Source organism: Xenia sp. Carnegie-2017, unplaced genomic scaffold, assembly GCF_021976095.1.
Source record: "Xenia sp. Carnegie-2017 unplaced genomic scaffold, XeniaSp_v1 HiC_scaffold_16, whole genome shotgun sequence".
Lineage (NCBI taxonomy): Eukaryota > Metazoa > Cnidaria > Anthozoa > Malacalcyonacea > Xeniidae > Xenia > Xenia sp. Carnegie-2017.
Window position 1 is genome coordinate 13,411,340 of NW_025813469.1, and position 21,543 is coordinate 13,432,882.

At 35.9% G+C, this 21,543-nt stretch overlaps 5 protein-coding genes across 10 annotated transcripts; 3 read left to right on the plus strand and 2 right to left on the minus strand.

The window, feature by feature from the left end:
• The first annotated feature begins 402 nt into the window (after nucleotides 1–402).
• LOC124436350 lies at nucleotides 403–7,138 on the plus strand. 3 transcript variants are annotated; one of them, XM_046986267.1, is made up of 4 exons: nucleotides 403–830; nucleotides 1,245–1,311; nucleotides 5,588–5,652; nucleotides 6,539–7,138. In XM_046986267.1, the coding sequence occupies exons 1-4, from the start codon at nucleotides 604–606 to the stop codon at nucleotides 6,543–6,545; spliced, it is 366 nt and encodes a 121-aa protein (XP_046842223.1). In that variant the 5' UTR covers nucleotides 403–603; the 3' UTR covers nucleotides 6,546–7,138. The 3 variants fall into 3 exon arrangements, with proteins under 3 accessions (XP_046842223.1, XP_046842225.1, XP_046842224.1); XM_046986269.1 differs by lacking the exons at nucleotides 5,588–5,652; nucleotides 6,539–7,138 and adding an exon at nucleotides 1,397–1,466 and having other exon boundaries at nucleotides 407–830; XM_046986268.1 differs by lacking the exons at nucleotides 5,588–5,652; nucleotides 6,539–7,138 and adding an exon at nucleotides 1,633–1,720 and having other exon boundaries at nucleotides 412–830.
• Nucleotides 7,139–9,951: 2,813 nt separating this feature from the next.
• On the plus strand, nucleotides 9,952–15,921 carry LOC124436348 (dual specificity protein phosphatase 19-like). Of its 4 annotated transcripts, XM_046986265.1 has the most exons (5): nucleotides 9,952–10,506; nucleotides 10,593–10,641; nucleotides 10,726–10,814; nucleotides 10,894–11,015; nucleotides 11,507–12,130. In XM_046986265.1, the coding sequence occupies exons 1-5, from the start codon at nucleotides 10,423–10,425 to the stop codon at nucleotides 11,607–11,609; spliced, it is 447 nt and encodes a 148-aa protein (XP_046842221.1). In that variant the 5' UTR covers nucleotides 9,952–10,422; the 3' UTR covers nucleotides 11,610–12,130. The 4 variants fall into 4 exon arrangements, with proteins under 4 accessions (XP_046842221.1, XP_046842220.1, XP_046842219.1 ...); XM_046986264.1 differs by lacking the exon at nucleotides 11,507–12,130 and adding an exon at nucleotides 15,508–15,921 and having other exon boundaries at nucleotides 10,082–10,506; nucleotides 10,593–10,814; XM_046986263.1 differs by having other exon boundaries at nucleotides 10,087–10,506; nucleotides 10,593–10,814.
• On the minus strand, nucleotides 12,200–14,479 carry LOC124436347 (solute carrier family 52, riboflavin transporter, member 3-B-like). Its single transcript, XM_046986262.1, has 2 exons — nucleotides 12,798–14,479; nucleotides 12,200–12,707 (listed from the first exon to the last, which is right to left on the minus strand). The coding sequence occupies exons 1-2, from the start codon at nucleotides 13,977–13,979 to the stop codon at nucleotides 12,522–12,524; spliced, it is 1,368 nt and encodes a 455-aa protein (XP_046842218.1). The 5' UTR covers nucleotides 13,980–14,479; the 3' UTR covers nucleotides 12,200–12,521.
• A 157-nt stretch (nucleotides 15,922–16,078) lies between the features above and the next one.
• Nucleotides 16,079–18,762, plus strand: LOC124437434 (riboflavin transporter 2-like). Its single transcript, XM_046987412.1, has 2 exons — nucleotides 16,079–17,315; nucleotides 17,900–18,762. The coding sequence occupies exons 1-2, from the start codon at nucleotides 16,152–16,154 to the stop codon at nucleotides 18,083–18,085; spliced, it is 1,350 nt and encodes a 449-aa protein (XP_046843368.1). The 5' UTR covers nucleotides 16,079–16,151; the 3' UTR covers nucleotides 18,086–18,762.
• Nucleotides 18,537–21,147, minus strand: LOC124437438 (derlin-1-like). The gene is made up of 8 exons (XM_046987415.1): nucleotides 20,822–21,147; nucleotides 20,150–20,261; nucleotides 19,997–20,061; nucleotides 19,612–19,638; nucleotides 19,366–19,461; nucleotides 19,229–19,281; nucleotides 19,048–19,158; nucleotides 18,537–18,930 (listed from the first exon to the last, which is right to left on the minus strand). Exons 1-8 carry the CDS (start codon nucleotides 20,981–20,983, stop codon nucleotides 18,801–18,803), a joined length of 756 nt encoding a protein of 251 aa, XP_046843371.1. The 5' UTR covers nucleotides 20,984–21,147; the 3' UTR covers nucleotides 18,537–18,800.
• Nucleotides 21,148–21,543: the final 396 nt, after the last annotated feature.

Genomic DNA, 21,543 nt, shown 5'->3' on the forward strand with positions numbered 1-21,543 from the left:
AGGGCGAGGGTACTTATTAAGAATTTCTTTTAATTTGGTAGCGTCAAACAGTGGCGGATCTAGGGTACCTCAAGACCCTCACGCGAGGTACATAAAATTTTCAAAGAATTACGTAATAATTGAGATCATTGGTTTTAGCCCAGTTAACTGAGTTAAGTTACTATTTGCGATCAGCGTTCAGTATCTGATCGCAAAATACTCAAATCTGATTCCAGTTTTTATAGTTTGCTTTTTGAAGCAAAGCGATTTTTTTGAGGTACTTGTCAGCGGCTACTGAGGTACCCAAGCTTGAATGAGCGTTTTGATTGGCTAAAACTTGCAGTTACCATGGTTTCTGAGGGACTTGAGGAAATTTTGAGGTACCAAGGAAAATTTTGAGGCATAAGGAGAATATTTTGAGGCACTAGCTGGTTTTGACCTTGAACTTTGTTTGGAATAATGTCTATGATTGGTTACGATGTTCCATGTTTATTCTAACAGTGCATTTTATTGGTGCATTTTATCAACTCCCTCAAGTACAGCAAGCGTACTTCACCATTTTCGACTTTCGACTTTCGAGATGCTAGTATCGTTAACATTTACCGCACGCAATTTCTTCTGAAAATGGATAGAGATTGTTTTCTAGAAGCCCAAGAGGCAATGAACAGCAACAACAAAGAAGCTCTGTTGCTTCTGTACAACGAGCTACGCGGGCAGTTGAATTCAAAGCCAAGATGTTCATCTTACTTGCTTCGATCAGAACTGGGCAATTCACTGTACCGGCATATTGTCGCTGAGACATATATTCCAAGCAGTATGAAATCGCAGGGAAAGATCTACACTGCAATCAGGTAACTATGTGTTTATATGGCTGTTCAATTTAGCTTTTATTCTACTTCTGTCCGATTACGATGCTTTATCTGAATTTTTAATAAGCTTGTCAATATCTGATGTTTTGTAATTCTTATATTTTGCATTACTTGCCAGTGCAGAAATCCTTCGTTTACCAATCGAAGTTTGTATTTTATTCGAATAATTAAATTAGCGAATAATAACTTATAAATTTTAACTGAAATACTGGTATACTATTTATGTAAGGAAAATTAAGAATCGGAATGAATAACTTTATATGGCAATGTTACATGTGCTTAGATGTTTTTAAATACGTAATATAACATTATTGGATGTTTAATATTTAAAGTTACGCTGTTTAGTACAACACAAAAGAAATTTAAACTAAAGAGGGATTATTTTGAACCTTGTAGATCTCAAGCATCAGGGAATTGTCTTTACAGCTCAGTATCTTTGCTGCTTGTAGGAGACAACAGCTTAGTAAGTATTTTAAGAATACTGACTTCCCTTGAGCTATACCTTCATTGTGATTTTTACAATAAACATCCTGCATTTTCTTTGGCAGTGACTGAGCACCATGACCTTAGTCTTGTTAATCTTTTGCCATTATCAGTATCGGCCTCATGTTTAGATTCGGCTTAAAGAATGAGGATTTAATTAAGCAAGAAGCTATTTTAAATTGTTATGATGGTACCTGGTCACCTTTCTTGTGTATTCTGGGCTTATCATCAGTTATTGGTAATGAAATATTTACTTATTATCCAGATTGTGGGGACATAAGACCCAAATTACTTTTAATAGACATGTAAACCCTCGCTTGGCAAATGAAGCAATTGTGAAGGATGTTGCTGTTCACATATTATTCTGCTATGAAGGCAAGGTTAAGTCTGGCGAGCTTTTGCCAAACCATTATGTTCCTCTTCTTTGCTCAACAAAAATGAAAACATAAAGTGTGTAACAAAAGCCAAGCATCCTGACAACTCTTCTCTACAAGAACACCAAGATATTAAGCGATTCTTCCAGCTGTCTTGCATTGATAAACCTTCTAACAGTAATTTTAAAACTGATAAGTCTAGCCTTAGCACCTTATCTATTGACAAGTCTTCTTCTCTTGATGCAACTTGCTACAAAAAACCCCCTTCTGATAAAATAGTGTCATTTAGTGAGGCTTCTTCTCTTGTTGACTGTCATATTCCCCTTAATTTTGATGTTGCAACTTTCAGAGAAAAAAGAAAAGGCATGAGCGATGGGGAAATTTACAATCTCATAGTAAATGTTTATAGACCAGATGAAAATTTTGAATTCCCAAAAACGAATGGAAGATCTTTTCGTTATGATTGGTTAGAAAGGTATGAATGGTTATGTTATTCTCCATCCTTGGATGGGGTTTTGTTTGCCATGTGTCCTTTTGGTGATAATTTTAAAGATAAGGCCTCAAAATTTCCAACCTATTCTCTCAGCCACTTCGTCGTTGGACAGATGCATCCAAAATGCTAAAACGTCATGATGGCAAAGAGAGTGATGGCAAAATGAGTTTTCATGGTTTGAATGGTTTGCATGCTTCTACTTTTCCAGTTTATTCTGCCTTCAAATCTAACATGTCTGGTAAAACAAAAGGCATTAATGTTATTATTGATTCTAAGGTTAAGAAAGAAGTTGAAGGTAACCGGGCTAAATTAAGTTCAATTACCGATACGGTCTTAACATGTGGTCGTTTGGGCTTAGCCTTTAGAGGTCATCGTGATGATGGGCACTATCATCCTGAAACTGGTAATTTTTCTGCAGGTGGTGTTGGGAATTTTGTTGAACTTCTTAATTTTAGAGTGCGTGCTGGGGACAAGGTGTTAGAGGACCATCTGAATTCATGTGGTAGGAATCAGACGTATATTTCTAAAACTTCCCAGAACAAGCTTATTAAATGCTGTGGTGAAGTAATAACAGATAAAATCATTTCTGACTTAAAAGCAAGCAGGTTCTACTCTGTAATTGCTGATGAGGCTCGAGACATCTCAAATACTGAACAGATGTCTCTTGTTTTGCGTTTTATCGACCAAAATATGGATATTAGGGAGGAGTTTTTGGATTTCTTCCTTGTAAATGGGGCTTAAAAGGTGAGCAGCTTGCTAAGGTTGTTCTTGATGCTTTAGGCAACCTTGGTCTTTCTATTGCTGATTGTAGAGGACAGGGATATGATGGGGCAGGTGCTGTTGCTGGTCATATTAATGGGATGGCTGCTCATTTGCGTCGTTTGAATGATAAGGCTCTTTTTACCCATTGCTACAGCCACAGATTAAATTTAGCGATTTGTGAGTCTATTAATATAATGGATGTAAAATCGATGCTCAATAGAGTTAAAAAAGTTTCTGATTTTTTAATATTTCCCTACACGACAAATACCTTTAGAAAAGAATATTGACCTTCATGGTTCTTTATCAGCCGGTAGGAAAAAGAAATTAATAGATGTGTGTCGAACTAGGTGGGTTGAGAGAATCGACGGCTTAGATACTTTCCAGCAGCTTCTTATTCCTGTTTTAAAACGTTGAGAGAAATGAAGAAAAATGTAGATAAAGATCACAGTCTCAATGTTTCTTCGGATGCCTCTGAACTTCTTGATCTTTTGGAAAAGTTTGATTTTGTTGTTGCCCTGGTTATTTGTAGAAATGTGTTTGATTCTACAATTGGTGTTACTCAGCTTCTTCAAGGGAAGAGTATTGACATTATGGATGGTTTACATCTTATTACATCGTTGAAAACTTTTGTTGTTAATGTTAGGAATTCCATTGATAAGTATCACGATACATGGTATGAAGAGTCTCTCGCACTGGCTCGAGAATTAGATATTGATGAAGCAAAGCCAAGGACAGTGGGAAGACAGACAACACGAGCTAATGTCCCCTATAAAACTACATCTGAGTACTATAAAAGAATTTTTCTATTCCACTTGTTGACCACCTAAACTCTGCGTTGAAAGCTCGTTTCAATACTGATAGCGTTAATGTGTACAATGGGCTTAGCATTGTACCATATAAAATGATTTCTCTTCTTAACAATGGCATGAATTGGAAAGAAAAATTCAAAGTTGTTTCCAATTTTATCACGATGACCTACCCAATCCATTGGCTTTGGACTCAGAGATTTTGCTTTGGGAAACTTATTGGGTTGATTACGAAGGAACCATTCCAGACTCAATTTCAGCAACTTTAAAAGCTTTAAAATTTGAAGGCTTTGAAAACATCAAAATTATTCTTCGTATTCTTGGAACCCTTACTATCACATCTTGCGAATGCGAACGCTCTTTCTCAGTTTTGCGCGAACTGAAAAATTATAAGCGAAGTACGATGGTTTCAGAGCGTCTAAACGGTTTGGCCATGATGAGAGTTCATCAAGAAATTGTGCCCGAAACGTCAGAAGTTATCGACAGATTTGCTATGGATAACACAAGATTAAAGTTCGTATAGTCATTATTAACAACAATCAAACATCAAACATGAAAACAAGAAACTTAAAATAATAGCATCATTAAGGCAAAGTTTCGCAACCATTTAACTAAATGGCAGTCAAGTTGACTGTCCATGTCTGGCTGCTTTTTAGAAGCATGCCTAGGCATGCTGATGAGCTCTGATATTGAGCGAAACAGTCAGAATTATTGATTATATTAAGTGCTTCTTTAATCCGAAATCCTTGTTTTGCCACTGCTTCTTTTAAGCGCCGCCCCCTGTTACCGCGCTGCTCTTACGATCAAAAAAAGTTACAGCGCTGCGGCGCTAAAACGAGCACTCATAGTAATGCTACTTTGAGGGAGGTAAACGATTGGCCTGTATCCGCCACTGGCGTCAAAATCTTTGCTAAGCTTGGCTTTTATGATTTTTGCCAATTTTTCTGAAATAGGGGGCCCGGTTTGCTCCTTAGAAGATAGTGTTTGAGCAATTTCAGAAAGAAGATCATCGTTATCGACCGTGTTTGCAATTTCTGAATCAATTTCTGGTCCTCCGAATAAACTCAAAGTATTGTCTGATTGTTCATGCACAATCTCAGAGTTTCCCTCAGTACTTTCAGACTCAGGACTTTGCTGGTCAAATGAGCGGTCATTGCCGTCAGAATTGTGCCCAGACTTTGTGGTAATTTTTTGCCCTCTTTGGGGCCGAGTGCTCATGCTGTTCGCCTTGTTCGGCTTCGTCTATTATCAATATTTCATTGTTTTCAATAGACGCACGTGGTCGCTTTTTGGCGGCATTATGCTTGTCAAATATACCTTTCAGATATTTATTCGTTTCTGACATGTTAGCCTCCATAGCCGAAAGCAATGAGTATAAACGTGAGTCACCGCTAGTGGGAGCACTATCAGGCCGTTGCGGCGCGCTGATTTCATAAAATTCAGACACGGCGTGCTCGTCATCGGTTAATGATTCGGATGACATACTTTAATTGTTTCTATATAAATGGAACAAAAGTTATGAATAATAACGTTAGGAAAACGATAAACTTATCTGTAATTAGCGATTGTATCCTTTTTAGAAGATCCTGTGAGAAATTGTATTATGGATGGAAGGATTATAATGAATAAATATCCTTCCTAAATTTTTCCGTAGCTTCGCTTGCGACAAGACGTACACAACTGGCTAATTTGCGCATGCGTATGCTCTCTCGTACAACTCTGACACGACCATAGCTGATGACGTAGTAGAATTGCATTGTTTTCACTCCATCTCCGTATTTTCCTTGGGCTTTAAAGCTTACATCACTTCATGAATTTTAGGCACTATGCCATATGGAACATCAAATACTGGACGCTGATTCGCCGAGTGACTTTGGCTGTGTTCTGTAGGTATGACGTCATATCTAAGAAAAATAGTTTCTACATTTATTGACTGACGCCATTTAAAACCGAATTTGAAAAAAATCAAATAAAGTGATGTTTACCACAGTTTCTAAAAACAATAAGCGAAAGCTTTCGAACAAAATTGAAGCGGAATATCTTTAAAAAGTGATGAAGCTAGTTTCGAACATGTTTACAGCATATTTAAACAAAATAACTCGAAAAAACCGTTTGACAATTACAAATAAAGGCAGGTTTGTAAATGTTTTACATTGATGAGTGTAAATAATATTTCAGTTTGTTGAGGTGAATGATAAAACAATTATTCAATTCGTTTTTCGCTTGATATCAACAATTATTCATACCTCTTTCAACGTTATCCGTCCCCAGCTTTGCTTCGACAGATGACATTGACCTCGGTCTGAATAATTCTGATATCATGCTCAACCTCATGTAATAACTGTTTATTATTAAAATATTAACTTGCTAAACTGAGGGACATTTTGCTGGTATATTTGTGCGTTATAACCGTTTTTTCCGAGGAATATTAAATTTCACTGTGTAGCACAAATCACTGTGATTGTACCACCATCTTATAATGGTTTAAATGACAGAAAAATTACAGTCCATTGAAATGAAAAAGATCAAATGCAGCCAAAACGCAAAACAAAAATATGAAAGCCAAAATGTACTTTTTTGGCCTTACAAAAACCAGGTTACAAACCCTAAACATGGCGACTGTATTATTGATGACGTCACGTTTACATCAAGAATACAAAGTTCTCAGACATAAAATTTCCTCGTTATTTCACTGTAAGCGGAAACTAGAAAGATGGCAAAATTTTCAATCTTAAACTGCAATAACAATTTGTCATATTTATTTCATTTTAGCCAGTAAATAGCAAGAAACTTATCACGTGCTTTCGTACAAGTATACACGTCGTAGGTGGTCAAAGTACAGTACACCAACAGCTAATGGTGCAGTTTCCCCATTCTTGTAATTTTACCATGCATATGAAGTATGTAACGTTTTAAATTTTGCTGCGTATAATAATAATGGCAGTATTAAGGAAAATTGATATCCAGTTTGTTTTAGTCTTAAGAAATGGTTGAATGTTGGTGTTATTAGGGTAAGCCTGCCACTAGGGTGTCCCTAGGGCGCATGTGGGAACGCTACTTATAAAACATATTTACGTAAGGTGACTCGCTTTCTAGGATAACCTTTTGCTGGGGTTACTGTACCTCCATGTAAATAGTCTCTAAGTAAATTGCTTTTATATATTTCATGGGAAATAGTCAAAACAAACTCAATGCATGATTTAATAATGATGTAAGCAAAGCCATGTAATATATTTGAAAAATACCATTTATATAAATAACATGTAAATATATAATTCTTAATCGGTGAGCAAAGTTTGTGATAGACGTGTGCTGTATATAGTATTTTATGATACAAATTGCAATATACAGTATATATATCATTAGAGTGAATGAGTGGAGAAATAATTTCTTAACAAGCTTTATAGGTTTACACATTTAACTTTACATATTTATCATCCAGTGTAAGCTACAAGAATTTTTAGTAAGTTAGAACATTTGATGAACGTTTTCTTTCTTATACATATTTTTGTCCAAAAGGTAAAACTTCGGCGATGGATGCATTTCGTACCTTGTTCATTGAAGGAAGATATGTCCATGAAGAACTACTTCCCATTTTCAAACACTCCACTGAATTAAGTTCTTCATCTTTGTCATTCAGACCTCCCATGACAACAATTGTATCATCTGTTATAACTGCACAACACCAATATCTCTTTTCCAACATGGATGGTAAGACTGTAATCTTTCCTGTTTTACTGTCATACATGATAACACTGTTCAAACATTTTAATCTATTATCTTCACCTCCAAGAAGAACAACTTGATCTCTCCACTGAACTGTTGCCATTGCACACAACGGACGCGGTAATGGAGGCATTTCCTTAAATGTAAGAGTCCTTGGATCAAATTCCAAAACACTTGAAAGAATTTTGTTATTTCTTGTTTTTCCTCCAAAAATAAGGATTTTATCATCAACAACAACAGCTCCATTGCGCCAACGTGGTTCAGGAATAAGACACAACTCTTTTAAAACATGAGATGTTGTGCCAGTAATCTTTATTTCACTGACCAAATCTGATATTCCTTTAACATCAATGCATCCTCCAATGTGAAGGATTTGTTGTTTAAAAACAACAGTTCGATGCTGACAACATCCATAAGGAAGCTCTGTGGGAAATGTCTTCCATGTCAAAGGTGAGTGTTTTATATTCAATGTCTCCATTGACTTGCATTTATGTCCTCCAACAACAAATAAATTATCGTTATAAATAAATGATGAAGCCCACTTGTGTTCATTTTCCATTGATGCAATCTCAAACCATTTCTCCTCCTTCCATGAAAATATTTCAGCACTCTTTGAGGAACCACCTGAGTAACCTCCAGCAATCAAAATATCACATTTTACAGAGTTCATCACCATTTCAAGAGGTGATGTCAATGTTTGAACATGTGGTTCATTTATATTCATCTTTTCTAACATTTGAAACATCATGGCTTTCATTTCTTTCATTTCTTTGGTCACTGTAGCAAGGTTTTGTTGTACATTTTCTACTTCCCTTCTAGATTCCATCATTTCTTTATACTGAGATGTCAATGGTTTCACGGATTCTTTTACTTCAATAAATTCTTCGTCTATTTTCCTGCTTAAGTTGTTCATTTGCATTTCCATTTTGTCTTCAAAACTTCGTTGAAACATTTCGCTAATTTCTCGAAAGTCGTGAGAAGCAATCTTTCTGTATTCACATAATTCAGTTTCATGTTTAATCTTGTCTCGTTTGTTTATTTCCAGACCACAACGTTCATTAGAACACAACACTGGAGCAAAACCACAATTTTCAACATGTCTTTCAAGATCTTCGACATTTATAAATTCAGGACAACCACGACTGGCGTAGTCGCAGTTGATCTTTAACTTTGAAATCATGTTATTTATAACACGCGCTGGAAGAAGTGTGGCAACAGTTAAATCATCTTGACATTGAGGACATCTTTGTGCATTAACTCGTAGATGTTCTTCAATACATTTACGACAAAAACTGTGTTGATTATGGCACATTCTGGCATCTTTCATGACATTCAGACAAATTGAACAGTAAAAATTTTCATCAACAACAGTATTAAATCTCGATTCTTCATATCCAGTTTCGTAAACATTAGGACGACAAGCCATTTCATACGTCTTCCTATACAATTTTATATCAAAATTAATCCAGAAGTTGACGAAATTTTGTTTATCACTAAAAGTTGAAGCTAAAAGATAGGTTAAAATTTTCAGTCGACGTTCGATAAACACGGAAGCTGAAGGCAAAGCATAACAACGCCTAGTTTTATATTTTAACATATTTATATTAAGAAAAACAAAGACAAAAGATGAAACAAAATAATGCAATGAAGCACATCAACAAAAAAAAACACAGCTGAGGTCAAAGTTTCTAAGGTCAAAGAAGTAGAGCTTTAGTCAATCCCATAAGGCAGTTCGTTCTCGGTGTAAAAACATCCTAATTTAAAGGTTATTTGTTGTAGTAAAATTACGTCTTTTCTTATAATGTAGAATTAACATTAATCCAAGAGTTGACGATTGTTACGTTTTCAGCTTAAAACTACATTTGTTTAGTCTGAATCACTGGTTGAAAGTCTGAAACTCATTCGTTTTGGTGGCACCCTAAGTTCATTTCATTTGTTTCTTTGATTGTCAATATTTCTAATCATTTTAGATACGATGATCATATATTTATAACACAAGGAAACATATTTCAAGATACAAGAAAAACATATTTCACAAAGATTGTTGAATCCTATTTTGCAAATTACAAGTTTAGACATCTTTTGTGAATAAGTTCTAACTAGTAACTAATAAATTATTGATAACATTCAAAATGCTAAATGGAACTGACAGAGGGTTGCAAGAATGGGGAAAATGACCATGTTAAGAATACCTTAGGTGATAAGAGATTCCTTTCTTCGCAGTTAGCCTGCAGTTAGCCACTTAATTAGACTTTCTTGTCTGCAAGTTTCTTCCTTTGTCCCAGGCCGCAAGTAGTGAATCTTTAAAATCGTTTAGGCCGTAACTAATGGTTCTATTGAATTACAGGTCAGTGGCAGGAACTGAGGGCCGTAGACACCCCAGTGCACTACACCTCCATGTCCCTATACATCCATAAGGTCTCCATGTTATTAACTGTCACTGAATCACGTGTTTGTTTCTTTGTATAAAGGTAGGTAAGTTCTATGTTTGTGCTTTTTGTGGTGTACAAAATATTAACGTATGTTCAATTGCCTATAATATCAACAGTGCAAGTTTGTTATTCTTTAATGTGCACTCCCCTTACTATCAAACTTTTTGGTTGCGACTTACTTCCCTTTTCCTCGACCTTAGTTAATTTATTGAAACCTTGATATATCTTCATTTTATGGAAGCAAATTTGGTGCACCATGTCATTTCTACGTGTTATATCTCTCAAACAAAGAACATGCTCACGTAAACATGCATAATTACAAATCATACAGTTACACACTACACACCATCTTTAATTCAGAAAAGAACGGATACAGACGATTTCGTCACACTAATTATTATACAATGTTTATACTCCTACTTTAACCTTAAAATGTTCATCCAATAAAGCGGATAAAATTGTCGTAAGGGTCAAAGTTTCCATTACTGGGAAGTGAGAATGAGTTTTGCTGATGAAATATTTGTTAAAAGACAGCAACTGAAGCACGTCTCGACTGTCTTAACTCATACTGATGGCACAAAGGTATTTGTTTTTAATTTGTATGAATGTACTTGGTAGTGTGTTTGATTAATTAAAGTAGATTTAAACCTTTTTGCTTCTTTGTTCAGGTTTTAACAAGCAACTTGACTTGTGGGGACAAAGTCTGTGCAGTAATTGGTAAAGTCGATGGTTATTGCATAGATACAAGTATTGACGATAAGATATATCATGTAGCAGACAACTTGTACATTTCTTCACAAGATGGAGCTTGTAATCTTGAACATTTAAGGCTGCAAAAAATTACTCATATTGTTAATGTTGCCACAGGAATTGTAAATCAATTTCCAAATGTGAGTATAACTTATATGGTGGATTTCAAATTTTAGCCTAGGCTCTTGTGTTTATGTCAAATTTTGATTTTTCTCTCAGGAGTTTCAGTACAAAACAGTCGAAATTTTGGATTTACCTGAAACAAGAATAGGTCAGCATTTTGCTGAGCTGTCCTCATTTATTGAAAAGGGACTGGAGGATGGAAAGGTTTTGGTTCATTGGTAAGTGTAAAATGGGGATGGCCATTGATATTCCTAATGTGTGTATTGTGAAGGTTATTATGGTAAGATTTTAGGTTTTCAAGTGAATGAATTAAACTTTGAATATTTTTATTAGTACATGTTGATGTTTTAACATACTTAGCAATAATTATTTACTTTGAACTTGGCTCAAAATATGACTACATCTGAGGATTTCAAAACATCAGTCAACATCAACTGAATTAACCTGAATGATGAACACATACAAACATGTAGGTTTTGCCATAGGCTTTTCAACACAATTTATATTCTCATGGAGGATATTAATTTGATTACAAAAAACAAATGCTGAACCTGCATGTTCACTGTTAACTTGTTGAAATCTTAATTGAAGCCTGTGTTTCACATTCGAGGCATACGTAACTTATAGATGATGGCCATTAAACTAAAAATTGTTCCTTATGCAGCAAAAAATTTTCAGCCAATGAAATGATTTTCCTTTAAATGTCCAGCAATGCAGGGGTGTCCAGGTCTTCGACTGTTGTCATTGCTTACCTTATGAAATCTAAGAATATTGGGTTAGATGATGCATTTCATTTGGTAAAGAAAGCATGACCAACAGCAAAACCTAATGAAGGTTTTTGGAGGCAGCTGAAGGAATATGATTTATTATTAAGACAATCAAACACTCCAAGTGATTGAAGAATAAACAAATAATGGTAAACCATTCTTGTATAATGGTTGAATATGCACATGAGCAGAGTGAAAGGCAGAATCAAAATTAATGGTCAACCGTTCTTGTTTGGTGCTGCAACATACACATGAGCCAAGTGAAAGGACCAAAATTAATGGTGAACCATTCTTGTATGGTGCTACAACATGCACATGAGCCATGTGAAATGAAGAACAAAATATAATGGTGAACCATTCCTGTATGATGCTACAACATGCACATGAGCCAAGTGAAAGGACCAAAATTAATGGTGAACCATTCCTGTATGATGATAGAATATACAGTGAAACTAAACAATATAATCCAATAAGGTTATTGTATACAATGTTTGATGTTTCCTGAAATCCAATAGTCATTGAAATTGTTGCTTTTGAATACTTAGTAAACTCAACTTATACCATAACCCTCCCTTGTCTAACTTTGTTTTTAGAATTGGGTAAAAAAGATACAAGATGAATATGAAAAACCATAATAGTCTTTTACATAATGATATATTTAAGTTCTAATATTTTATCTTTATAAATCTTCAGGTGGAGAGCACAATCTGATTGCTTTCTTTGACAAATGTTATCACCTCTCATGATTAATCTGTATAAATATTTCCTTTCATCTGTTATGATAGATATTTTATAGCAATACAACTCTAAGTAAAATAATTTGCTCCTTTAGTTTATTTCCTTATATCTTCATCTTTGTTAAAAAATTTTGGGTATGGAAGTCAATTAAAGAGATTGTGTGGAACATACGGACATTTATAGTCCATTGATGTCACATTTGTAGAGGAATCCTTCTTGTTAACATCTCGAGAAGCTTTCAAACACATTAACAAATAAAAATATGATCACAGCTCCAAAGAACGAGCCAGACTGCATGGAAATTCCTGCCCATCGCAGATGACGTTTTCCTTCTTTCTGCATCCAAGTTGAAATTGCAACTTTAGTGTAGGTGACTATGGCAACGCTTAACACATTCATTGTGACCTAAATATTAAATTATGAAATACATTAATTAACATAAGAAATTTCTTCACGTGATTAACAAGATCAAGAAAACTTTTGTTATACACTTACAATGATAATTGCACCAATATTGTTCTCTGTCAATGGTGGATCAGAACTGAGAGATGCGATGCACACAATATAAGCTACAAAACTGCTGTACACCATACTTAGTAATCCAGTGAACAGAACTTTAGTTGTCGGAACCCAATGAAACAGTAGACTTGAGCAAGGGTTGGCAACATTGGATAAAATAAGCGTATAATAATAGACATTGTTGCCATAAGGTATACAGGCAAACGGTTGAATTGAAGGGATGACACCATTGCTTAATGCATTAATCCATACTTGAATCAGCAACAAGAATGCAACTTGTTTGGGTTTCTTTATATCAGTGCATTGTGTTTGTGTCTCGCCATCGCTTACGGATTCTTCGTTTTCGTTATTGCTTTCCAGATGGAATTCTTGACTGGAGTCGACGGCTAAAGCCTCGCGCGGAATTTTAGTTTCATCCCTGTTATTATCGTCGTCTATTCTCTCTCGTTTCACCGAAGGCAACGTGTTGAGACAGAAGAAAGCCAAAAGGGAAACGACCATCATTAACATCAAACCGAAAAAGAAAACATTTGTGCCAAAATTCAAGTCTTCCGAAGCGCTCCATGTGGTGTTGCTCTGGTTATAATTCGCACATGGATCGCCACCACTTGGAGTATCTTGTGCAACAGCAAGTAAACTGGGTAGCAAAGCGCTTAGACCAGCCCCAACAAACAAAGCGGACATATATTCCTTTTTAAACACAGCCATGAATGGTAGAAATGTCACGCTGGACGTACAATCCACAAAGGCCAAGAAGAACACAAGCGTTATCAAAGCAACGCTGTGTTCTCTGCCTAACACAACACCGGTTTCTTTCCATAAAAACCCAAGTAATCCGCACGAAGCAATTCCGATTGAAAGAATGATGTAAATTATCCATGTATCGCGAACTTTCCCCGGCCAAAATGCGTTGAAAACCGTGTGTAATAAAGGTCCAATATTTGCGATTTGAATGACGACTGCGAAAATCGACGGCAACTTCCAACCTTCTGGTGCGTGTTGGACAAGAACTGGCAGTTCTACCCAAATACCGTTCACAGCAACCCATGAGCCTATACCGAACAAGACAACCAAAAGATATGTTGACCACGACACTTCAGAGTCCAAGAACAATTTGTGTTTGATTTTCGATCGAATCGCTTTCATGTTTATCGACATTTCCGTCAAAGACAATGTACAATCAATAATGTGAACAGTTTCAAAAACTATAGTTACTTTCTTAACGAGTGGTGCTCCGTGATTGGCTTTCGAGCGCGTAATATGCTAATCTTGTGGCAGACAAGAGCGCAGTAGTTCTCGTGATCCGATTTTGTACTTTGACATGACGCACAGCTAGCACAGCTGCTGATTAAAATTATACGCTAGGGATGGTGATTTCGAACAACGTTTTGTTTGCGTGACGCATTTGTTTATACTTTAAAGTGCGCAGCGGGGACGACGCACCGTTTTCGTTGTTTGTTTGCGTCCATTTTGCTCTTTAAGCCTCTTAGCTTGCTAGGTATGTCTTGAGTATTTCCAACCATTCGTCAATCATAGATCAGGATGCTACTGGCGATAAGTCCTTCACTAATACATCCTGTTGGTCTTGTAATCCCACCATATCTTCGTACAAGAATCGACTCGAATCCTGTTGCCATAACTCGACAGTAATCGGCGCAGTTGTGTTGAGATCGAAGTTTCGTTTAGATTACATTTGTATAACAGCTTGCCAAAAAGGAAACGCGTTTGTATCATCAACTCATTATGGATTAATCTAATTTTCGCACTGGCGCAATTATTACGGTCACCGTGGTAATTTTTGTTTACAAATGAAAGTGTATGTGTATTGCTGAAGCGTAGGATCTTACTACAGGAATAACACTTGGCCATGTCATGCAAAAAGCTTGTGAAATATAAAAAAATGAAAATCATGCGATTTACCGCGCGCTTGGGCTTTCTGCAATGGATACAAATATTTCTTTTAATCTCACTTCCTGCTGGGACTTGAAGCACAGTATGTTTCGGCTAGAAGGAGATTATCTACAGCTGACAGCTTTGTGGAGACTCGACAAAGAAATATAGCAGGGCTTGTTTTTTTAGGAAGCTTGTTCAACTTTTCGTAATATTGATTGAAATTAAAAAAAGATGTACGCTGGCTACCTTCTCAATAATTTTCTAATGCTCGTGAAAGTTCACGACCCGATGTTCTTAGCTCACGACCCGATGCTCTTAGCATAAAAATCTCCTTAGTCATTAGTTTAGTATACAAGCCAGTTTTCCAGCATTTGGTTAATAAACTTTCATCTTTTTTTTTCAAAAGTCAAATAATGAAATGAGGAGTGTTGAATAATCCGGACGAGCAAAACTGCAATAGCGCGTAAATTTCTAGAAATAAGCCATAAATTATTGTCAAAATGCTCAATTAGTAAACAAGCTGATAAGTAATTTCCAAAAATACTTCGATAACATAAATATTTTTCTGGTTTTTTTTGTTAAGATAAGCCACAATCATCAAAAAATCTACCTTGTGAGATTACTTGTTGACGCCAACAAAAAATAAGAGCAGCTTTAGCAGGAGGTCTTCTCGGTTTGCATAACACTGTGCAATTACAGTAATCATCTTTTATTTCGCTAATTTAACATAAATAATTTACTTGTAGAATACGGGCCAATTTTCCAGTTTAAAATTAAGAAATTTTTATTTTAGTGGGTTTATTTCAAAAGTGTACTGTCAGCTGAAAATTGATACGAAAATTGACTCCTGAAACATTAGAAGTTTGAAGGTTTGACCGACGTGATCTCAAAAAACAATTGGACGTATAATTGCAGTTGTAATCAAGCTATGAAATTCCGATCTGAAAGAACTGATTCGAAAGAAGTACATAGCTAATATTAGATTTTGGGGTTTTTTTTAGCGAGATTAGCGATAATCATATTTTTATATAATAGGCTTTATACAGCTAAGCGTGTCGCGGTAAAACGCGGAAAAACTTCCAACATTTTTTCACTGTCATTCACCAGCAGAAATTTATAGTTTTTCCAAAACATTGTTTTCACTCATCGTTTTATTACCCCCATCATGAATATGAAACAATAACAGTCTAAAGTTCAATTGACCACATTTCCGTTATTTTTATTGCTTAAGTGTCTAATATGAAAGAGTTTTTCTTATTATAAATATGGAAATTTCTTTCAACAAAACCAAAACATTGGCACATTTCTTTACTTAACGCACCAATCAAAAGTTTACTTCCACGTCGTATTTCCTCTACGGAGTTGGCTTACTTTGATGATATAATATATTGTAACATATGTAATATCACAGCACAGCAAGCTTGCCGATACCAGGAGATGAAAGCTTTTTGGGTTCAAATTAGGCAAAAGTTATGCCTCAACTGTGAAGTGTCGTGGTCAACGTATCTTTTGGTTGTATTGTTCGGTATAGGCTCATGGGTTGCTGTGAACGGTATTTGGGTAGAACTGCCAGTTCTTGTACAACACGCACCAGAAAGTTGGAAGTTGCCGTCGGTTTTCGCAGTCGTCATTCAAATCGCAAATATTGGACCTTTATTACACACGGTTTTCAACGCATTTTGGCCGGGGAAAGTTCGCGATACATGGATAATTTACATCATTCTTTCAATCGGAATCATTTGTTGCGGTTTACTTGTCTTTTTATGGAAGGAAACCGGTGTTGTTTTAGGCGAAGAACACAGCGTTTCTTTGATAGCGCTTGTGTTCTTCTTGGCCTTTGTAGCCTGTACGTCTAGCGTGACATTTCTACCATTCATGGCTGTGTTTAAAAAGGAATATATGTCCGCTTTATTCGTTGGTGCTGGTCTAAGTGGCTTACTTCCCAGTTTACTTGCTGTTGCACAAGATACTCCAAGCAGTGGTGATCCTTGTGCGAATTATACTCAGGGCAACACCACATGGAGCGCTTCAGATAACTTGAATTTTAGTACAAGCATTTTTTTCTTGAATATAATGTTCCTGATGGTGGTTTCACTATTGGCTTTCTTCTGTTTGAACACGTTGTCATCAGTAAAACAAGAGAGAGTTGATTATCACTATGACAGCGATGCAGAGACATTTCCCAGGGAGGCTTTATCCCTCGACTCAAGCCAGGAGTTTGAACTCCACCGATTAGAAGAAAATGATGAGACTTACCTCTATGATGGCTCTCAACCTGGATCAGAAATGCAAAAATGGAAGCTTGCGTTCTTGTTGATTATTCAAGTATGGATTCATGCATTCAGCAATGGCGTCGTTCCTTCAATTCAACCATTTGCCTGTATACCTTATGGCAACAATGTCTATTATCTTACTCTTATCATATCCAACGTTGCCAACCCTTGCTCAAGTTTACTATTCTCCTTGCTTTCCACAACACACCTATGTGCTATAGCCATTCTTAGCAGCTTCTACACAACAATTGTTGCATTCATTATTACTGCAGCCAAGATGAGTCCCAACCCTCCAATGGTGAATAGCAGTGCTGGACCACCAATAATTGTAAGTATTTGTTTGAGAGTTCTATTCACCAAGAGTGCTTGGGGATCAGTGGGACTGTCTCTATCTAAGGATTCACAAATAACATCATACAAACTCAGATTACATCACGTTTTTTAGTTTTATTTGTTCAATATTTGTTGCATATGCCGATAAGCAATGGCATAGCCAGTCAACAAGTTTAAGCCATGCCATGTTAATTTCACAGTTAGGCCTATCCATTTCTTTGTAAAATTTACACTTTTCTAAGTGTGCAAACTTGGAAAATTTGCAAGGCAAAGCAAAATAAGCAAGCTATGCCACTGCTAACAAGTGGGTTCTAGGTCAGTTGTAATTCTTTTAAGAAAGCAAACCGTACGTAAGCAATTTACCATAGCAAAAATGTCTGTTCATCTTTTGTTGAAAACATGAGTCATTTCAAAATGTTTGAAGAAGAATCTAATTTTGCAGATAACTAGGTGATTTCATTTTCCCATTGCTCATTTTTTGCATTGATTTAAAAAGCTCTAGACAATGTTAACAGTGATATAAAAAGTAGTATAGTGAATGAAAGTAAATACATCAACACTTTTTCTTTGGTTTTTCAGGTGTTGGCCAATGTTCTTAGCGTTGCATTAGTCACTTATACAAAGGTTGCCATATCAACTCGGCTACGTAAACAGGGTAAAAAACATTTGCAATGGGCAGGCATTGCCTTACAATCAGGCTCGTTCCTAGGAGCCATGGTCACATTTCTATTCGTCAATGTTTTTGACAGCTTTTCTCAGTGTTGATGCTGGGTTGTTCAGTCGCATGATCATGACTTTTTAACTTTCATCCTTTTAACCATATATGGTCATGATCTTCTGGCAGTTTTAGATAACATTTTAGTAATACTTAGGTCATGTGAAATAAGCACTATAAATTTTTAATGAAATAATCATTTTGCCATTGACAAATCAATCAAAAACATCAACGAATACAATGTCAAGTACACTTAGCAAACAATAACATTAATCATTTTTTGGATTTCGGTCTGTGAAGTGCCATTAACCTGCCATAGTATTTTTCAAGTTTCAACTGCCATAAATGTACTACATTATACACTATTTTGATTCGACTAACTTTATTCATTAATTTATAGTATGATAGTTTATTTGCTGGTAGTATAAGAAAAAGATAAAGTGGTTGAAACACAGCAAAAATGATGAAATACTGATTTACCAGGTTAGCTGAGACTCTTTCTAAGTAAACAAATGTTTTGTATTTGGTGATGTGAATCCAACTGCAACATTTAATTAATTTATATAGCCATCTATAATCTTTATTTCTGAGGAAACAGTGTTAGAATGAAAGCAGTTAGGTCTTTTCTTTCAATTATAGTTTACAACTTGACATACAAACATCTGTTCCCTCTCAACAAATATTGTTTACTCAAATAAAACTCAGCTGTAAAGCCATCGCTTTTGTACTTGCAGTTCTGTACTCAATTTCAAGTATTTTAAAATATTAATCATCGTTTAAACGTCTTCCCTGACCCCAAGTGTGACGCCCTCCCCCAGCATCGGCAGCTCGCCTGCTTGCAGGTGGTACTCCAAAGCCTGAGACACTTGCACGAGCATTTGGGAGTAGTCTGTACCTAAAGGTAGTACATGGGATAAAAGAATATCAATTGTCAAGAAAATTTGCCCCACAAGAGTGTAGGTGGGAAATAGACTTGTGTATAAATGTCATAAGACAATGCTTCATAACTTACAAGAAAGTTGGAGTATTTATGAACCTTGTGCCACCAAAATCTTGGGGATATTTGAACATGAGAAAGAAATAGAGATGACCAACAAATATGCCAACCAGTTCTATCAATCCACTACAAAAAGTGAAAATATCCTCAAAATATGTGATTTTGAAAAGCAAGTTCATGGTTGGAATGAACTTACCCTCCACCAATGACCATGTTGAAGATTGCCAAAACCCAGGGTAGATACATTGCCTGGAATATAAATGACTGAGCTGTGTTTACATTGTTAAACAATGAAGATAAAAATTTATAAAGATGATTAAGAAGCATTATTACCTTAAATTGCATACCAAACCAGAACGAAACAATTGTATCGCGGTTAATTTGACACCAAATATAAAGCACACTGAGGACAAGTGGATCCATGAGGAACTAAAAAGGTAGATTTGAAAAAAGAATTAACTATTCTTTTAAAGAGCGCTACTGTTCTTGTTTGCAATAGAAATGTTAGTTAAAACAATCACAATTTAACTGTCAAAAAGTCCTTGTTTCAATATGAAGAATGATTTTGAACACACTTACAAATAAATTCATCACAAATCCAATAATCTGTCATAAAATACTGTTGAGGAAATGACAATCCCTTATGCACACAAATGTACCTTTGATTTAAAGTCAACATCTCTTTTATCCTCTTATGAAACAATGTGTACCCCACAAATGGTATAAGTACTTCTGTCAAATGGAGTCATGTGCAGTCCCCTATCTCTTAGTGCTTGATTAGCTCTAATAAACTTCCAAGATATATTTTAGAAGTATTATAATTTGCTTTTTCTTCTACAGTACGTACAACATATTCATGCTTACAAAGGATAAAATTTAAGTTAAAAACTTTGCATTTTTCTGACCCACAGCAAGCTAATCAAAGTAACTTTCTAAAGACTTGCAAGCAAGATGACAAGGATACAATTGATATGATCGAATTGAAGATTAGCATGAACAGATGATCGGCAGGTCTCCCATTAAACAAACCTACACATAAAGAAAATGACTTTTTGCTTAAGTAATGTTCACAAACTTCTACATCATAAAATTCACTGTCTTTGATATTGAATTGTACCCGATTCCAGTCTAGTTGAGTAGCTGTACAGGAAGTACAGATTGATCAAATAATGAAAGCCATTTTGAGGAGAAAGAGGGTAGAACACAATGCTTGTGAATAGACGCCAAATCTAAAGATTCAAATAAAAAAAAATGGTTTCCCTTGCCCTTAGTAGGTGGTATACCATTAACCTTGGTAGCTGTTATACACATATACGTGGTAGCTAGGACAGCCTTATCTTTGGTAGCTGGTATATCCTTATCCTTGGTGCATGATATAACTTGATACCTACTTGGTAGCTGGTAAAACTCTCATTTATGGTAGCTGATACATGTACCCTTGGACCTGGTAGCTACTGTATTCTTAACCATGGTAGCTGGTATATCATCAACTTTGGTAGTATGTATACTCTTACCAGAGCTAACTGGTATTGGGTCATATAAGTCTGCTGACAAAAAAAGGTATGTAGCTACTACCATGACATTCTACTGGGAGCCAGGGGGAAAACTAAGTCCCAGTTGTAATCTCTCTACCAAACAAACACGTCGACACACAACAGAACCGTCCCACCTCCCCCCCCCGGTATACTGTATACTTTAAAGTATTCAAATAACCTTTTCAAGACAAGTAGTAACGGTGTATTGGTCTTGCTCGCTTAATAACTGTCAAACTAAGATCGTGGTAGTTTACCTGAAATTTATAGGCGATCAGATCAAAAGACAAGAACATGTACACAGCGTTTAATATACGGAAGCGACCAAGCAGAGTGAAGGCGATACTCAAACTAAACCACCATCTTGTTACAACAGGAATACCACGAAACCAATCTCCTAGATCGTTCTCAGCCGGCATTGTTTTACTTTAACACAAGACTGTGTTCTCGTGAATTGTAATGAGGAAATGCAGTCAGAGATATTGTGGACGAACACTGAAAAAGAGTCAAAACAAACGTGGCCTTCTTCGATTGATATTTAAATTGTTCAATTGTTGGTTCAAGGAAATCGAAAAAATAACATCCATCAAAAGGAGGTACGTTCGGAAGCGCTCGGATTTAATTTTTTAACCAACATGGAGGATGAAATTTCTTCGTCTACTTCTCCTTTTACAGTCGCGGCAATAGAAGCGTTCCGAGAATATTTCATCAACACATTAGCTCACGTTTATCAATTTATCTATAGAGTTCCTCAACGAAACTCTTTGAAAAACTCCTAACTTCCTGTTTTTAATTGAGCAATTATAACGAAGCTTTGTGAATCACTTCGTAACTGAATGAATTCCGGAATCGGGTTGACTTCCGTAAAAATGTTGCAATTTTTTAAAAGGAAAGATATTCTTTCAAAAATGAGAAATTGCAACTACCGGAAGTAAAAACTAAGGTGGAATTAAGGTCATTGGAGCTGGATGAAATCGAA

What these genes read in the sequence shown, in the direction of transcription:
- LOC124436350 (XM_046986267.1), top strand. Translation starts at nt 604, where the DNA reads ATGGATAGAGATTGTTTTCTAGAAGCCCAAGAGGCAATGAACAGCAAC. An exon ending in AAGATCTACACTGCAATCAG is followed by an intron (nt 831 to 1,244) that starts GTAACTATGTGT and finishes TGAACCTTGTAG; the next exon opens with ATCTCAAGCATCAGGGAATT. An exon ending in TTGTAGGAGACAACAGCTTA is followed by an intron (nt 1,312 to 5,587) that starts GTAAGTATTTTA and finishes CATGAATTTTAG; the next exon opens with GCACTATGCCATATGGAACA.
- LOC124436348 (XM_046986263.1), top strand. Translation starts at nt 10,423, where the DNA reads ATGAGTTTTGCTGATGAAATATTTGTTAAAAGACAGCAACTGAAGCAC. An exon ending in CTCATACTGATGGCACAAAG is followed by an intron (nt 10,507 to 10,592) that starts GTATTTGTTTTT and finishes TTCTTTGTTCAG; the next exon opens with GTTTTAACAAGCAACTTGAC. An exon ending in TTGTAAATCAATTTCCAAAT is followed by an intron (nt 10,815 to 10,893) that starts GTGAGTATAACT and finishes TTTTTCTCTCAG; the next exon opens with GAGTTTCAGTACAAAACAGT.
- LOC124436347 (XM_046986262.1), bottom strand. Translation starts at nt 13,979, where the DNA reads ATGTCGATAAACATGAAAGCGATTCGATCGAAAATCAAACACAAATTG. An exon ending in ATATTGGTGCAATTATCATT is followed by an intron (nt 12,708 to 12,797) that starts GTAAGTGTATAA and finishes TTTAATATTTAG; the next exon opens with GTCACAATGAATGTGTTAAG.
- LOC124437434 (XM_046987412.1), top strand. Translation starts at nt 16,152, where the DNA reads ATGAAAGCTTTTTGGGTTCAAATTAGGCAAAAGTTATGCCTCAACTGT. An exon ending in GTGCTGGACCACCAATAATT is followed by an intron (nt 17,316 to 17,899) that starts GTAAGTATTTGT and finishes TTGGTTTTTCAG; the next exon opens with GTGTTGGCCAATGTTCTTAG.
- LOC124437438 (XM_046987415.1), bottom strand. Translation starts at nt 20,983, where the DNA reads ATGCCGGCTGAGAACGATCTAGGAGATTGGTTTCGTGGTATTCCTGTT. An exon ending in TCAATTCGATCATATCAATT is followed by an intron (nt 19,639 to 19,996) that starts GTATCCTTGTCA and finishes ATTTTATGACAG; the next exon opens with ATTATTGGATTTGTGATGAA. An exon ending in GGTTTGGTATGCAATTTAAG is followed by an intron (nt 19,282 to 19,365) that starts GTAATAATGCTT and finishes TTTATATTCCAG; the next exon opens with GCAATGTATCTACCCTGGGT.